The sequence below is a fragment of the Haliotis rubra genome, unplaced genomic scaffold (genome assembly GCF_003918875.1).
Source record: "Haliotis rubra isolate DU_JTF1 unplaced genomic scaffold, ASM391887v1 Scf1204, whole genome shotgun sequence".
In the NCBI taxonomy this organism is placed as follows: domain Eukaryota; kingdom Metazoa; phylum Mollusca; class Gastropoda; order Lepetellida; family Haliotidae; genus Haliotis; species Haliotis rubra.
Genome location: NW_025765120.1, coordinates 171,957 through 189,611, shown reverse-complemented (window position 1 = coordinate 189,611; position 17,655 = coordinate 171,957). Strand labels below are relative to the sequence as shown.

At 43.0% G+C, this 17,655-nt stretch overlaps 2 protein-coding genes across 2 annotated transcripts in view; both read left to right on the top strand.

Annotated features, from left to right (window-relative positions):
* LOC124264255 overlaps positions 1–5,003 on the top strand; it is a 29,326-nt gene extending 24,323 nt beyond the window's left edge. The window contains exon 2 of the mRNA XM_046699000.1: positions 3,916–5,003. Coding sequence (XP_046554956.1) covers positions 3,916–4,681 — 766 coding nt within the window. The 3' untranslated portion in view covers positions 4,682–5,003. The remainder of the gene's footprint in view (positions 1–3,915) is intronic.
* A 6,576-nt stretch (positions 5,004–11,579) lies between these two features.
* LOC124264164 lies at positions 11,580–14,439 on the top strand. The gene is made up of 2 exons (XM_046698907.1): positions 11,580–12,641; positions 14,362–14,439. Exons 1-2 carry the CDS (start codon positions 12,206–12,208, stop codon positions 14,367–14,369), a joined length of 444 nt encoding a protein of 147 aa, XP_046554863.1. The 5' UTR covers positions 11,580–12,205; the 3' UTR covers positions 14,370–14,439.
* The last annotated feature ends 3,216 nt before the right edge of the window (positions 14,440–17,655 follow it).

The following is a 17,655-nucleotide window of genomic DNA, read 5'->3' as shown; positions in this document are numbered from 1 at the left end:
TATCAAATACTGGATGGTTGGTCCTGGTATTGATGGAAGCACAAGCACACTGTTTCTGGTTATCTGATGTATCAAGTATTCAGTATATTTATAACTATTTACACCCTGTCCAAGGCCTCAGTCCAAAGTCGAATATTGTTTGTTGTATTCCGTCAGATCTTGACAAGTATAGTAAGTCGATAATTATGTGTAGTTTATGTCAACAATGATAATTAGGTGTAGTTTATGTCAACAATGATAATTATGTGTAGTTTATGTCAACAATGATAATTATGTGTAGTTTATGTCAACAATGATAATTAGGTGTAGTTTATGTCAACAATGATAATTATGTGTAGTTTATGTCAACAATGATAATTATGTGTAGTTTGTGTCAACAATGATAATTAGGTATTGTTTATGGCAGCAGTGTGTGCGTATTAGTCTCCTGTCGTGGTCTACAGCCGCCACAATGTCCATTGTGTTGCCTGTGCCCTACGTACATCGTACATGTAGATAGTGTACACAACAAGGAAGTCCATCATGTCTACTTTCGTTATGGTAATGAGCACACGTGATCAACACGGAATGACACAGGAGGTATTCAGTCAGCTGTTGTGCTCCACTGATACTTCAAGAAAATCATAATCATCATATTGACCATTTCACAAGGGGGAATTTTGCTATATATGGCTTTATTGTGTCATAGCAAGTAAACTAACTGTAAGAGCGCAGTGTGTATTAAGGATTTGTACCAATTTCTCGCCAGTTGTAACGGACACTCTTCTTGTGGGAAAATGGTCTTTTTCTGTTTTTACTGTTCCTCTATCAAGTATAACTATGTTATATTTAGGAACTATAATATTTAGGATAATATACTCGGTGTTGAAGTACAATCACCGCACCTCAGACGGCTGGGCAACCCGTGCCCTTTTGCATTATCATTTAATTTGCATGTAAAGCGATCTTAGCGCAACAGCGGTCGTAACACCCTTGCTTCAGTATAGACATAAGATAGTCGTAGGGCTAAGATGGCTTCGTGCATGTGGCCCCTGAAGTCCCGGACATTTGATATCACATGCTATGGCTGTCAATATCTAACGACTTCTAGGTCGATCAACACATGGCCGTGTGGGGCTTCAAATACTCTTTTACTCTTGATCTCAGTATTAGATCTCAGAATTAGTCTGCCACAAAGTTTCATGGAACTTTTCACCTTTGATATTGGCTGTTCACATCCATTGACAACACCCGACGATTCATTACACACAATATCCTTGACTGATTCGTGTGTGCAAATCGTAATTCCATTGAACCAAAGATGGTTACATTTACCATAGACACTATTGGAAGCGTTTATATATGCCATAAGCATTAATTGCATACTTGACTATCTGACCAATCTGTAAAACGTGATATGTACACACTGCGGCATCAACATCACCTGAGGTACATTGAGACAGTGAGTGAGTGAGTTTAAACTTTACAGTCACCTGTCTGTACAGAGGTTCTGAATCACCTGCAGTTGGACAATGTTAGATAGATGTCAAGAGTGTAGACATTACTTTCCTGGTTTCAGATGGCAACCTCTCAGAAGCTGACGGACCATTTCTTGTCCTGTACAATATGTACAGAGGTGTTTGACAAGCCCTGTACACTTGTGTGTAATCACACCTTCTGTCGGAAATGTATCGTCAACTACACCAAAACCAGACCAGAAGCCATCAGTGCCAAGTACCAACTCCTGTGTCCATTCTGCAGAAAAGACCCACCCGAGCATCCTCATTCGAAAGTGTCCGCCACCCTGACCTCCCATTCACCTGTCCCAGAGAGGGCGGATGACTCCAATTCACCTTTCCCACCAACCAGCTCCCTCTTGGACTCGTTTTGGCCACTGGATCCAAAGGTATTCAAACTCCCATACCCTCTACCAAAGATCTCCCATTCACCAGTCCCACTCTTCTCCCATTCACCTGTCCCAACCACCCCCTGCCTAACACTCCCATTCACCTGTCCGTACTGCCAATCACCTGCCCTATCCACCCCACATGTCACACTCCCATTCACCTGTCCCACCCACCCCAGCATCCTCATTCACCTGTCCCACCCACCCCGACTCTCCTCCCAATTGCCTGTCCCACCCACCCCAGCAGTCCCAATCACCTGTCCCACTCCACCCCAGTAGTCCCATTCACCTGTCCTATCCACCCCATCAATCCCATTCACCTGTCCCATCCACCCCAGCATCCTCATTCCCTGTCCCACCCACCCCGACTCTCCCAATCGCCTGTCCCACCCACCCCAGCAGTCCCAATCACCTGTCCCACCCACCCCAGCAGTCCCATTCACCTGTCCCACCCACCCCAGCACTCCCCATCCATCACCTGTCCCATCCACCCCAGCAGTCCCATTGACCTGTCTGATGCATCCAAGTCGTTCCATCTCCTGCCACCCCACCCTAGCACTCCCATTCACCTGTCTTATCCACCCTAGCATTCCATTGCTGTCCCACCCTCGCAATAACATTCACCTGTCCCACTTACCGACTCTCCCATTCTTGTCCACACACCCCAAAGTCCCATTCACCTGTCCCACCCATCCCATCACTCCCATTCACCTGTCCTATCTCCCCCATCACTCCCATTCCCCTGTCCCACACACCCCAGGAGTCTCATTCACCTGCCCAACCCATCCCCACCCCACCACTCCCATTTACCTGTCCCGACCACCGCATCCCAGGAGTCCTGTTCTGTTCTCTCCCGGCCATCCCAGTTGACATGACTCCTTAACCATTGTACTGAGACTCCCATGTATCAAGCAACGCCCACAGATGGACTGCAGGTGTACCATATAAAGTGGCCAGCTTATGTGTCGCTGGGTGCTCCACAGAATTCAATAAGTGATCGTCTCAGAAATGTGTCAGTAGGGTGTTACTGAGTTGGTCAATGTTTGTTACTAGTGTTTCCTGTGCTATAAAGATACAATGAGAGATAAACATGTGTAAGTGTTTCAAGTAGGCGAGATGTTATTTTGCAAATGTGATGTGTTTACAGATACGACCAATTGTACCTACTGCCAAGAACATGGGGAGACAACTGTGGCTGTTGCTTGGTGCTCCGTCTGTGATGATGCACTCTGTGAGAAATGTACTGGAGCTCACAACCGCATCCCATCATTTCGTCACCATGACGTCACTGACCTGTCTGGAGAGGTCAAGGTCAAGGGAAAGCGAAAGGCCATGTGCAAGGAGCACAAACAGGAGTCGCTAGAATTTCTCTGTCAGGACTGCAAGAAGGCCGTGTGTCAGAAATGTTGCATACTTTATCACAGGAAATGTGATGCCGTTGTCACGATCACCTCACAGATGGTGACAATGAAAACAGAGCTGACAGAAATGAAGAAGTCATTATCAAAGAAGGAAGGTGAGACGAAACTTCGTGTGAAGGAACAAAAGTTGCAGGAGCAGAGAGAGAGAGAGATCATCATTCACTGATTAAGTCACACATTCATTCCGCATGCCAGAAAGTTATAGATCGGGCCAAGAAAAAAGAAAGGAAGCTACTCGATCGGATGGAAGATATTTCACATAAACACATCGGACAATTGAAAGCAGACATAAAGACAGGTGAGATGTCGGTACTGATGTACCAACATCAGACGGAGCTGATAGACCAGGCTCTACAATCTGAGTGTGACATGGATGTGTATGAGATGTATCAGGGATGTGAGGCCGGTGATGTGGAGGCTGTCGGAGGCGCTGACCTGAAGGAGAGGAAGAATAGCCAGTGTCACATTCAGACAGGTCATAGACAAGCTGAGTAAAGCACTGGACGATCTACCGCTGGGTGGGATAGAGGTCCTGTATAAGAGTGTGCTGGACCTGAAGGCTACTACTTTGTTACAAGACACCATTGACATCACCGTAGCAAGCGATAGGAGTAAACCAAACCCCATTGACGTGACAGTGCTGGTGGTGAATGACACAGACACCGTTGTAGTCACAGACTGGGATAACACCAGTGTGAAGTCCTTCTACGTCAAGAACAACCAGACACAGCACAGTAAACTCAGTCTGAGTGGTAACCCATGGGGTCTGACCAAGTTGACACACAACCGGGTGGCTGTCACTGTCCCGAGCAGGTACAAGATTGTAATAGTTGAAGTGAACCCTGACCTGGTACTGCGGTTAACCATCACTACCAGCAAACAGTATGTGGGTATAACGTCCCTGACTCCATCAACACTAGCAGCTGGTTCCCACTCTCCTCCCTGTGTTGATATCCTGGATATGACAGGAAACGTGCTGAGGTCTATCAGTCCACTCCACAAAGGTAACAACATCTTACAGTATCCCGACTTCCTCAGTACCACGAGGACAGGTAACATCCTGGTGTCTGACTGTGGAACCAATCGTGTCGTGTGTCTGACCCCCGAGGGAGATGTGGTATTCAGCTACAGACCTACAGGAGACACAGCACTGAAGAGTCCTCAGGGTATCACAAGTACCGACACAGGCGACATCCTGGTTACAGACTTCAGTCTACACAGAGTCATCCATCTAACTGAGTCAGGACAGTTTGTACAAAATCTGCTGACATCCAAGGACTGTATTCAGAATCCACGTGGAATGTGTATAGATGAGAGAGGGTGGCTACGTGTTTGTCTTGGGAAGGGTGTCATACAGACGTTCTCGTGTAAATAGAGAAACACTGATGAGCTGCTGCTACATGTCAGGACATTCTGGTAGAAACATACAGACAGAAGATGGTAGTGTTGTGCTGCTACATGTCAGGACATTCTGGTAGAAACATGCAGACAGAAGATGGTAGTGTTGTGGGTATGTCCTCTTGTCTGTGTACAACAAGGTTTATCTAGTTGTCCATATTGTCACAAAATATCATAAAGTAACTACCATGCGATGGAGATGTGGTATTCAGCTACAGCCCTACAGGAGACACAGCACTGGAGTGTCCTCAGGGTATCACAAGTACCGGCACAGGCGACATCCTGGTTACAGACTGCAGTCCACATAGAGTCATCCATCTGACTGAGTCAGGACAGTTTGTCAGAAACATACCGACAGAAGAGGGCGGTATTAACTATCCTGCGGGTGTCTGTGTAGACCCATATGGTTACATATATGTTTGTCTCAGTACTGAGGGACCTATTAAGGTGTTCACTTGTAACCACAGTCAAGTCTATGTGTCTGACGTGTCATATATGTATTTACACTCTCAGTTTCCTTTCGTCATCAGGGAAGGATCTTTAAACGCCGGGACAGTATGATGTGGAGCATAGACAAGAAAGATATAGCATCTACACCGAAACGTCGCATCCATTGCAATACACAAGTTGTCTTTCCTTTAAAATGGTTCCTGTTCATCCTTATATCAGCTTCTATATGCCTCTCAAGGAAATCAATGAAATCAGTTTTAAATAATGTGAGTATTTATGTTACTTATGCTACTCTTCGACACTGATTTGAAGTCAATCACTGTCAAGATCACATGGTAGTTTGGTTTAACTGTATGACGTGTGTTACAGTGTGGTTGGACTGTAGTAGGTGAGTTCCAGGTATGGGAATGCGTAGAAAGCATGCAAGGTGGTATGAAGAGGCTAGTGTGGCAAGAGGAGCATGCAAGGTGTGAGGTTTGATTATATTAGGCAGAGTGCGAGGGGTTGGTGAGTGCAGTCATGAAAGTTGTCTGATGAGGAAGGCTGTATTTGCAAGGTGGCTGGTCTGATTTCATGGCGTGAGTAGAATTTGTTTTATTGGATATTTATGTTTATCATCTTGCTTTGTAATTATTATTGTGGAGCTATGTAAATATGGGTATTTGTTAAATGATGTTTATGTTATCATTTTGTCAATCCTCAAATGTTGTAGCAAGAAATATAGTAAAATGTCAATTCTCACAATTTAGTTGCAAGTAAATTATTTTGCTGTCAGTTATACGTGTTACATTGTGAAACAATGTTGTAATCAGATGTTTTATCAGCATATTCACTTGCCTTTATGCTGAATAACGTAAGAGTTGTTCTGGGTGAAATGTAATGCTGTGATATTCATCCTGTAAAGTATAATATCATTCTGAGTATGTAATGCTCTTAGTACGTTGAATGATTGTTATCATTCTGAGTTTGTAAAACTCGGTGTACATTGAATGATAAGTATATCAAATGTTGTTTTGATATTTGTATAGTCCCTGGGACCTGTGCCGGACCGTATAAAAGGCAGTATCTGTGTGGTAACCTCACCTTGTGTGTAAGAGGCAGATCAGTATGATGGCCTCGACCTGTAAAAGGTGGCGTCTGTGTTTCCTCCTCATTTGACTGACCAGCGAAACATCGTCAGGGTGGATGACTGTGAGAGGGATTGAGGTTGTCATGACCTTATGCTATGTGAGAAGAGCTACAACTATGATTGAACTTTATCATCAGTGAACATTCAGGCCCATTCCGTGTTTGATACACGTGGTGTACGCTCTGTACAATGTAAAATACTTGTATTATACAAATGTATTGTTCCATTAGGTTAAGGGGTTTTTTTTGTGTGTAAAGGGTATGTATAGGAGTGATTGTGTGCTATTATCATGTTTGGTGATGAATGCGGTATGAATGAAGGGTGATTTGGGGTTTGATTTTGGGGAAATGGTTTTGTTTCTATTATATATATATTTTTGTAATAAATTTCATTTATTACATTTCTGCCTTTGCCTTATTCATCTCGTATTGTGACATTTTTGGTGGCAGCGGTGGGATATCAATTCTTACAGTCACATATGAGATGATATGTAGGGTTGTTTGGTTTTAATTTTCCAAATTGCCTTAGTTTAGATATACTGTAGTGGCTTTTGTTGGTTGCTCTTAGCGATCTCTCGTGGTCCTTTATATCTGGTGCTGGGTCTGCAGATGTGCTGAGGTGAACGAGTCCCTTTGTTACAACTACCCTTTGATAGATTGTACATTTCTACTTGTAGATACTGTGCCTTAGGTTTCTTTATCATGGACTTTGCGGCTCTTTGTGCTCTGGGGAAAGAGTTGGATTATACTGGGAGAACTTACAGCAGTTTGTTAGGGATCAGGTAGAGATAGAGAGGGCTAGGGAAAGAGATAGGTTAGAAAAGGGATGAACGGGAAAGAGTACGTGAGATGAAAAAGTTGGAGATTGAGAGCCTTAGGTTAGAGAAGGAGGATAAGGAGAAGGAAAGTAGTATAGAGTTACAGAAGTTGAAGTTACAGAGGGAGGATAGAGAGAAGGAAAGGAATCTGGAGTTAGAGAAGTTGAAGATAAGTATAGAGAGGGATAGGTTACAATTGGAGGCAGAGAAAACTAAACTTGGTAAGGGGTTTAAAGCAGGAGGAAGAGAAGTCGCCAGGGGTACCTAAGATGCCCAAGATGCCGCCATTTGAGGACCATAGAGATAACACCGATGCCTACTTACAAAGGTTTGAGCGTATAGCTAAGGCACAGTCATGGCCAGAGACGCAGTGGGCGACGTATCTTAGCACTTTGTTGAAGGGTAAGGCACTTGAGGTTTACTCTCGTCTTGATCCAGATGAAGTAGAAGATTACCAGGTGGTGAAACAAGCGTTACTAAAGCATTACGAGATGACTGAAGAGGGGTTCCATCAGAAGTTCAGGTCTGACAGAACGGAGACGGGTGAGACTTTCACTCAATTTATGGTCAGGATCAAGAATTACTTTGATAGATGGGTTGATCTTAGTGATAGTGCCAAGACTTTTGAGGGTGTTCGTGATTTGATGTTACGTGAACAGCTTTTACTTGGTGTCAGTCCAGGCCTTTGTATCTTTTTGAGGGAGAGGAAGCCTAAGTCTGTAGCGAGATGGCTAGTTTGGCAGAGCATTTTGTTGAGGCTCAGGACGGTGTCACTAGTAGATTTGTTAACCCTTTCAGTCGGGGTAATGATAAGCATAAGAAGGGCTCAGATGTTCAGGATAAGAGGCCACTGCAAGGGGAGAAGACGGATCCTAAGGGGTTTATACCCTTGCATGAGCGGAAGTGTTATAGTTGTGGAGAGTTTGGTCACACGTCTGCGTCATGTACTAAGGGCAAGGCTAGGCCTAATGGGAACACTGGGGCGGCTAGTGTTGTCATTGAAAGTGTTTCTGACATGTCCGAGCAGTCAGTTGTAGAAGGTGGCGAGTTAGTTTCCCAGGATGGGGTGGGGACACAGTGGTGGTGTTACAGTTGGTCCGGGTGAGGATGAAGCTGTAGTGACGTCAGGTCCAATTTGTGGTATGTGCGGCACTATGCCAGTACATGTAGGCAAGTTGTGCGGGCGTCCAGTGAATGTTTTGCGTGACTCTGGGTGTAGTGTTGTTATAGTCAAGAGGTCTTTGGTGGATGAGGATTGTTTTGTTGATGGAGAGCTTCATTACTGTACTTTGGGTGATGGAAGGGTTATCACTGTACCAGTAGCATGGGTTGCTATAGATTCACCTTTTTATAAAGGCAGAGTTAAAGCAGCTTGTTTGGAGACTCCCTTGTTTGATGTCATGTTAGGGAATATTCCTGGTGCGAGGGCTCCTGAAGATCCATATCCAGTTGAGGAGAGTGATCTTAGTGAGGTCGTTGATTCTGTTGCAGCTGTAGAGACTAGAAGGCAGAAGAAAGTCAGAGAGAAGGGAATGAAGCCGATGAAGGCATTTGAGTCGGTTGGAGTTTCGCTCAATAGGCTAGAGTTTATTGAGAAACAGAAGTGTGATCCTCAGTTAGATAAGGTCAGGAAGTTGGCTCTTTAGGGTAAGCAGAAGACGACGGCTAAGGGTGTGTGCAGGTACTACAGTGAGAATGATATGTTGTACCGGGAATATGTGGGAAGTGATGGTATAGCTGTTGTCCAGGCTGTTGTTCCTACCGAGTTGAGGTCAGAGGTCATGAAGGTATGATATGAATCTTTGATGGGAGTTCATATGGGTGTCAAGAAAACTCTAGATAGGGCCCCTTCACAATTTCATTGGCCTGGTATTCAAGGTGATGTTAGGAGGCATTGTTTGTCTTGCGATGTTGTCAGCGTACGATTCCAAAGGGGAAAGTTGGTAGGGTTCCTCTAGGAAGATGCCATTGATCTCTACTCCTTTCGAGAGAATAGCTGTGGATTTAATAGGTCCTTTGTATCCGGTGACTGACAGAGGCAATAGGTACATTCTCACGGTAGTAGATTATGCGACTAGATATACAGCGGCCAACCATTTTGCTGGACTTTCCCCTTTGCTACGAAGTGTAGATATCGCACAAGCTTATGTTAAAATGGTTAAGTGCGGAGAAGCCTACTGATTGGGATCGTTATCTACCAGCCTTACTTTTTGCATACCGGGAAGTACCTCAGGAAAGTCTAGGTTTCGCTCCATTTGAACTGTTGTATGGCAGGAAAGTGAGAGGTCCAGTTCAGGTGTTAAGAGAGTTGTGGACAAAGGATATTCCAGATCAGGACACTAGGACAACATATCAGTATGTGCTAGACTTGCAGAACAGGTTAGAGGATACCATAGAGGTAGCACATCAGTCGTTGGCTAAGGCGTCAATCAGGTACAGAAAGCATTTCAATCTCAAGGCTTAGGTTTGACACATGAAACCAGGTGATAAGGCGTTAGTCTTGTTACCCACCAATCATAACAAGCTGTTGCTTCAGTGGAGAGGGCCTTTTCTCATAGAGGAGAGTTTTGGTGTTGGTAATTATCGGGTCAGAGACTTATCACGCTAATTTGCTCAAGAAGTATGTTGACATGGAATGTACTTGTGGTACTGCTGTCTGTGATGTGAGTGTCAGTCTTTCACAGTATGTTTGCACAGGCCTGGTTGATGTTGGGGGTGGAGTTGAGGAGATGGATGCAGAAGGCGAGCTCCCTGAGATTGTTTCTCCGAGTTTGAAGGCTAAGGAAACTTACCCAGATGTAAATATTTCTCCAGATTTGTCAGATAGACAGAAGGCGGAAGTTAGGGAGTTGTTTGCAGAGTTTTCGGATGTTTTGACAGATTTGCCAGGGAGGACTAACTGTATGGAATACAAGGTCAAGTTGACTGCATCAGAGCCTGTTAGGTCACGTCCTTATCCATTACCTCATCATAAGAGAGAGACAGTTGCAGCGGAGGTGCAGTCAATGTTGGACTTAAGGGTTATTGAGCCTTCTGATTCTCCTTATGCTTCACCGATAGTGTTAGTGAAGAACCCTGATGGATCTTATAGGTTTTGTGCAGATTATCAACGGATAAATCAGATTACGTTTTTTTGATTCAGAACCAGTCACTTTGGCGGAAAGTTTGTTTGCAAGGTTTAGTAAGTGCAGGTACTTATCCAAGTTTGATATCAGTAAAGCTTACTGGCAGATTCCTATGGAGGAGGAGAGTAAGGCATATACAGCATTTGTAACTCCAGATGGGTTATATCAGTGGACAGTTATGCTGTTTGGTGTTGTCAATGCATCAATGCAGTTTTTACTAGACTGATGAGGAAGGTGCCTAGAGGGGTAGAATATGTGGATAGTTACATTGATGATGTACTGGAAGGAACTGTGGGGTGGACTGGACACATGGTAAGTCTACGTGCTGTTTTCAGTCGTTTACGTCAGTTCAACATTACACCTAGACCATCAAAGGTGATGATTGGATACCATACCATACCGTTTTTAGGACATGTTGTTGGCCAAGGTAATATTACACCTGACAGTAAGAGGTTGACCTCGATCTTGGAGTTGTCAAGACCAACAACAAAGAAACAGGTGAGGTCAATGATTGGTTTAACTGGCTATTATAGGTGGTTCATTCCACACGTTGGGGCCATTGCGGCTCCTCTGACAGATCTGACTAAAAAAGGTAAGCCAAATGTTGTTGTTTGGACTGATAGTCAGGAACAGGCGTTCCAAACTCTGAAGGGCCTTATGGCGAATTCGCCAAACTTGAAGTTACAAGATTTAGACAAGGCATTTTTGCTGAGGACAGATGCGTCTGATGTTAGCATTGGAGCAGTACTCCTACAGGAGCACGAAGGTGAGAAGTTTCCTATTATGTATGTGAGTCGGAAGCTGTTGGACGGGAAAAGGCTTATTCTACCATCGAGAAGGAGTGTTTGGCCATCGTGTGGGGTATACCGAAGTTGAGCAGGTTTCTGTACGGGAGAGAGTTTCTGCTAGAGACAGATCACCAGCCTTTGGTGTGGATGACAAAGGCTAAGTTGGCAAACGGGCGAGTTATGAGATGGGCTTTAGCTTTGCAGTCGTACAGATTCTGTATCCAGGCAGTCAGGGGTGTGGAAAATGTTGGGGCTGACCTCCTAAGCCGTTGTCCACAATAATTTGATTTTCCAGTGTCACAATTGGTGTGGGATCTTTAGTGTAATAATAATTGTTTTACAGCAATTATCCAGGATTGGGGGTAATGTCAAGATCACATGGTAGTTTGGTTTAACTGTATGACGTGTGTTACAGTGTGGTTATGATTGAACTTTATCATCAGTGAACATTCAGTCCCATTCCGTGTTTGATACACGTGGTGTACGCCCTAACGAATTAGACCCATGTACTACAGCACAACATGGTGAAACCGGTTGGTTCAAAACATCTTTCATGTATATATTCTCCTTGTTCATAATGTTGTGTATCACCTGCTTGATAACGGTGTTAGCATCTACACCGAAACGTCGCATCCACTGCAATAGTCTTTCTTTAAAACATCTTACCTGTTCATCATACCAGCTTCTGTATGCCACTCGAGGAAATCAATTTTAAATGTTGTGAGTATTTATGTCACTTATGCTTCTCTTCAACACTGATTTCAAGTCAACCCGTATTCTATTTTTTTATTACTTACCCATGTAAACTTAGGATAGTAATACAGGGGTGCAATACGGATGACGTGGTCAAATTCCCTATTGCACTCCAGATTCCGTATTGAACCCCTGCCGGTTCTACTTTCTCCAAAGCTCGGCACTTTCCGGGATTTTCCGCATCCACTAAATTTACACCTAATATGTAGGTCATGGGTTTCCCAGCTAACGAGAGGTGTGCCAATTGAATATAATAATATGATTTTTAAGTTGTATACGATTAATTTAGAAAATATGAAAATAATGTACTTATTGTTACATTAAAAGATTGAAAGAAAAAAATGTGCTTTTTTTTTTCACGTGACATACATCGTCTGCTTGTTGTCAAAATGTCGGCAACAATGACATCGATGGTACCATCGATCGAGACTTATTTGGCATGTTATTCGACGAGAATTTTGGTACGTTTGAACTGGAATACTCTATGATTACTTTGGAATCATCACCAGTGCCTCTCGTAACAAAGAACATCAAAGATTTCAAGGCATACATCGAGACCAAGAAAAGTGTCACCACGGTACAGAAAACAAACAGTCTTGTTTCTAAATTCAACCATTTTTTATTGGAAAACAATGTGAAACAAGACATGCTGACCCTCCCTCCTCCAGAACTTGATGTTCTTATTGGATCCTACATTCTTTCTCTGGAGAAGGACAATGGTGAACCCTACGAACCTGACACATTAACCTCCTACCATCGCGCCATTGATCGCCACCTTCCTGACAACGATGACCCCTCTAACATTGTGCAAGATGTGGAATTCCGTACAAGTAGAAAAGTTCTTGAAGCCATAAGGAAAGAACTAAAACAAACAGGTAAGAGGAATCGGCCAAATAAATCCGAGTCTCTGTCAGTGGAAGATGAGGAACGGTTGTGGGAAAAGGGCCAATTTGGGAGTCATTCACCTCAGTCAATTGTGAACACTTTATGGTACTATTTTACTAAAGTGTTTGGATTGCGTGGGCGGGATGAAAGCAGAAAATGAAAATGGGGTGAAGTTCAATTTAAAACAGATTCTGATGGCCAGGAGTATCTGGAGTTTTGGGAAAGGGAGACTGAAAAAGGGACGGAAATTCCACTCACCATCGCATGTTCAATCCTAAAATATTCCCCGGAAATGAAACATGTATCCTCACAGTGTACAAATCATTTGCCAAACAACGGCTGAAAAGCATGTCAGCTCCCGATGGACCATTTTACCTAGCGATCAATCACAAGAGAAAGTCTGATGGTCTATGGTTTCAAAACGGTCCTCTTGGCATCAACACACTCGGTGGCCTCGTGAAAAACATGGATTCCCGTTCCGATTTGGTCGGCAAAATCACAAATCACAGTGCTCGAAAGTCCATGTGTACACAGCTGCTTCATTCCGGTGTAGAACCGACGACAATATGTCAGTTGTCAGGGCACAAAACTGTGAACAGTCTCAATGACTATGCTGTTGCTTCCCTTCCAATGCAGAAACACATGTCTGGTATCCTTACTGGTAGTAAAGAAAACTCTCTTGTTCCTGTTGACAATTCGTCTAAAGCTGTCTCTCACCAACAACGCATGTCACTTCCAAAATGGTTTGAATGTAGGCCTAACAGCAGTCAGGTAAACCAAAACACTACTACACTACACGGAATGACATCTGGATTATTCAGCAACAGTAACGTTTACGGTGACACCTTCAATATCAATTTTAACTTGTCATCTCAAACAAACTGACTTATTTGGAACAGACCACATGCAAATTAGTGTGCGATGATATTGTATTACAAAGGACACTTTTTATATGCCCATTTTGAAATTAAACTTAGCTTCATAATAAACGATAGCTGACGTAAAAAATTATAACTTTGATATTGAAACTATTAAGGATGTAGCTACCATGAAGTCTCACTATCATTATAAAAGGAAGAGATAGGAGGGGTCGTCTCAAAAGCAAAACCAGGACGGGTGTCGCAGACGGTGATTGGGATCGGGCTGGGGATAGAGATATCAGCTAAGATATGATAATCCTTTAGGGGAATTAAGCTGGGAAAGTAAACGGCATGTCATAACAATTTACAAATAACATCCAGTCCTGTCGATCTTCGGGTGGTCATGCCACCTATATATTTTGCGACATTTAATACGATAGCTGATTTAATCTTTTCTATGGGTATCATACTCTTTTACACATCTCAACATAAACTTTATGAAAGAAAGACACGTAATCAATAGATGAAACATATTCAACACACATGAAAAGTATAACATCTTATTTGAGATGACCCCTTGTGCCTGTAGGCAGCACATGCATTTCAGACACCCACATCTTAGACACTAAAGATGGAGATTAATTAAAACAACACCCGAGGCTGAGCGACCTAGTTGCCATCTTTAGTCTGATCTATTGTTTTCAGCAGCTATTCCTATTTTTTCTAAGCTTTGACATGCTTTTTCTGGATATCCAATCATGCATCCCACTGAACGCCCTGTTAGTCCGCCCTGTAAATTTTAGGGATATAGAGTAACAGCCTAAAAACAGTCATTTTCTATTTCCGACAGTTCTTTAGGTTTGTCAGCGCCCAACCATTTTGCTGGTCCTTCCCCTTTGGTACGAAGTGTAGATATCGCACAAGATCATCTTTACCTGTCCTGACAGGTGATACTTTGTCGCGGGTGTGGACAAAGGATATTCCAGATCAGGACACTAGGACAACATATCAGTATGTGCTAGACTTGCAAAACAGGTTAGAGGATACCATAGAGGTAGCACATCAGTCGTTGGCTAAGGCGTCAATGAGGTACAGAAAGCATTTCAATCTCAAGGCTAAGGTTTGACACATGAAACCAGGTGATAAGGCGTTAGTCTTGTTACCCACCAATCATAACAAGCTGTTGCTTCAGTGGAGAGGGCCTTTTGTCATAGAGGAGAGTTTTGGTGTTGGTAATTATCGGGTCAGAGTTGGGGATAAGTTGAAGACTTATCACGCTAATTTGCTCAAGAAGTATGTTGACAGGGAATCTACTTGTAGTACTGCTATCTGTGATGTGAGTGTCAGTCTTTCACAGTATGTTTGCACAGGCCTGGTTGATGTTGTATGATCAGTAAAGCTTACTGGCAGATTCCTATGGAGGAGGAGAGTAAGGCATATACAGCATTTGTAACTCTAGATGGGCTATATCAGTGGACAGTTATGCTGTTTGGTGTTGTCAATGCATCTGCAGTTTTTACTAGACTGATGAGGAAGGTGCCTAGAGGGGTAGAATATGTGGATAGTTACATTGATGATGTACTGGAAGGAACTGTGGGGTGGACTGGACACATGGTAAGTCTACGTGCTGTTTTCAGTCGTTTACGTCAGTTCAACATTACACCTAGACCATCAAAGGTGATGATTGGATACCATACCATACCGTTTTTAGGACATGTTGTTGGCCAAGGTAATATTACACCTGACAGTAAGAGGTTGACCTCGATCTTGGAGTTGTCCAAGACCAACAACAAAGAAACGGAATTGAGGTCAATGATTGGTTTAACTGGCTATTATAGGTGGTTCATTCCACACGTTGGGGCCATTGCGGCTCCTCTGACAGATCTGACTAAAAAGGTAAGCCAAATGTTGTTGTTTGGACTGATAGTCAGGAACAGGCGTTCCAAACTCTGAAGGGCCTTATGGCGAATTCATAAACTTGAAGTTACAAGATTTAGACAAGGCATTTTTGCTGAGGGCAGATGCGTCTGATGTTAGCATTGGAGCAGTGCTCCTACACAGGGCACGAAGGTGAGAAGTTTCCTATTATGTATGTGAGTCGGAAGCTGTTGGACGGGAAAAGGCTTATTCTACCATCGAGAAGGAGTGTTTGGCGATCATGTGGGGTATACAGAAGTTGAGCAGGTTTCTGTACGGGAGAGTTTCTGCTAGAGACAGATCACCAGCCTTTGGTGTGGATGACAAAGGCTAAGTTGGCAAACGGGCGAGTTATGAGATGGGCTTTAGCTTTGCAGTCGTACAGATTCTGTATCCAGGCAGTCAGGGGTGTGGAGAATGTTGGGGCTGACCTCCTAAGCCGTTGTCCACAATAATTTGATTTTCCAGTGTCAAAATTTGTACGGGATCTTTAGTGTAATAATAATTGTTTTACAGCAATTATCCAGGATTGAGGGTAATGCCAAGATCACATGGTAGTTTGGTTTAACTGTATGACGTGTGTTACAGTGTGGTTATGATTGAACTTTATCATCAGTGAACATTCAGTCCCATTCCGTGTTTGATACACGTGGTGTACGCTCTGTACAATGTAAAATAGCTGTATTATACAAATGTATTGTTCCATTGGGTTAAGGGTTTTTTTTGTGGTGTGTAAAGGGTATGTATAGGAGTGAATTGTGTGCTATTATTATGTTTGGTGATGAATGCGGTGTGAATGAAGGGTGATTTGGGGTTTGATTTTGGGGAAATGCTTTTTTTGTTTCCATAATATATATAATTTTTGTAACATATTTCATTTATTCATCTCGTATTGTGACAATCACCCGTATTCTAATTTTGTATGAAGAAAGAACTAATTACGGAAAGGGGCGAATGGTGACGAATGTAAACGTTAGACCCATGTACTACAGTACAACATGGTGAAACCGGTTGGCTCAAACATCTTTCGTGTATATATTCTCCTTGTTCATAATGTTGTGTATCACCTGCTTGATAACGGTGTTAGCATCTACACCGAAACGTGGCATCCACTGCAATAGTCTTTCTTTAAAACATCTTACCTGTTCATCATACCAGCTTCTGTATGCCACTCGAGGAAATCAATTTTAAATGTTGTGAGTATTTATGTCACTTATCCTTCTCTTCAACGCTGATTTCAAGTCAACCCGTATTATATTTTTTTATTACTTACCCATGTAAACTTAGAATAGTAGTACAGGGGTGCAATACGGATGACGTGGTCAAATTCCGTACTGCACCCCAGATTCCGTATTGAACCCCTGCTGGTTCTACTTTCTCCAAAGCTCGGCACTTTCCGGGATTTTCCGCATCCACTAAATTTACACCTAATATGTAAGTCATGGGTTTCCCAGCTAACGGGAGGTGTGTCAATTGAATATAATAATATGATTTTAAAGTTGTATACGATTAATTTAGAAAATATGAAAGTAATGTACTTATTGTTACATTAAAAGATTGAAAGAAAACAATGTGCTTTTCTTTTCACCTGACATACATCGTCTGCTTGTTGTCAAAATGTCGGCAACAATGACATCGATGGTACCATCGATCGAGACTTATTTGATATGTTATGAACTGGAATACTCTATGATTACTTTGGAATAATCACCAGTGCCTCTCGTAACAAAGAACATCAAAGATTTCAAGGCATACATCGAGACCAAGAAAAGTGTCACCACGGTACAGACAACAAACAGTCTTGTTTCTAAATTCAACCATTTTTTATTGGAAAACAATACATGCTGACCCTCCCTCCTCCAGAACTTGATGTTGTTATTGGATCCTACATTCTTTCTCTGGAGAAGGACAATGGTGAACCCTACGAACCTGACACATAAACCTCCTACCATCGAGTCATTGATCGCCACCTTCATGACAACGATGACCCTTCTAACATTGTGCAAGATGCGGAAGTCCGTACTAGTAGAAAAGTTCTTGAAGCCATAAGGAAAGAACTAAAACAACAAGGTAAGGGGAATCGGCCAAATATATCCGAGTCTCTGTCAGTGGAAGATGTGGAACGGTTGTGGGAAATGGGCCAATTTGGGAGTCATTCACCTCAGTCAATTGTGAACACTTTATGGTACTATTTCACTAAAGTGTTTGCATTCCCTGTGCGGGATGA

Excerpts from the sequence above, each read along its gene's own strand:
- LOC124264164 (XM_046698907.1), top strand. The coding sequence starts at position 12,206 with ATGTTATTCGACGAGAATTTTGGTACGTTTGAACTGGAATACTCTATG.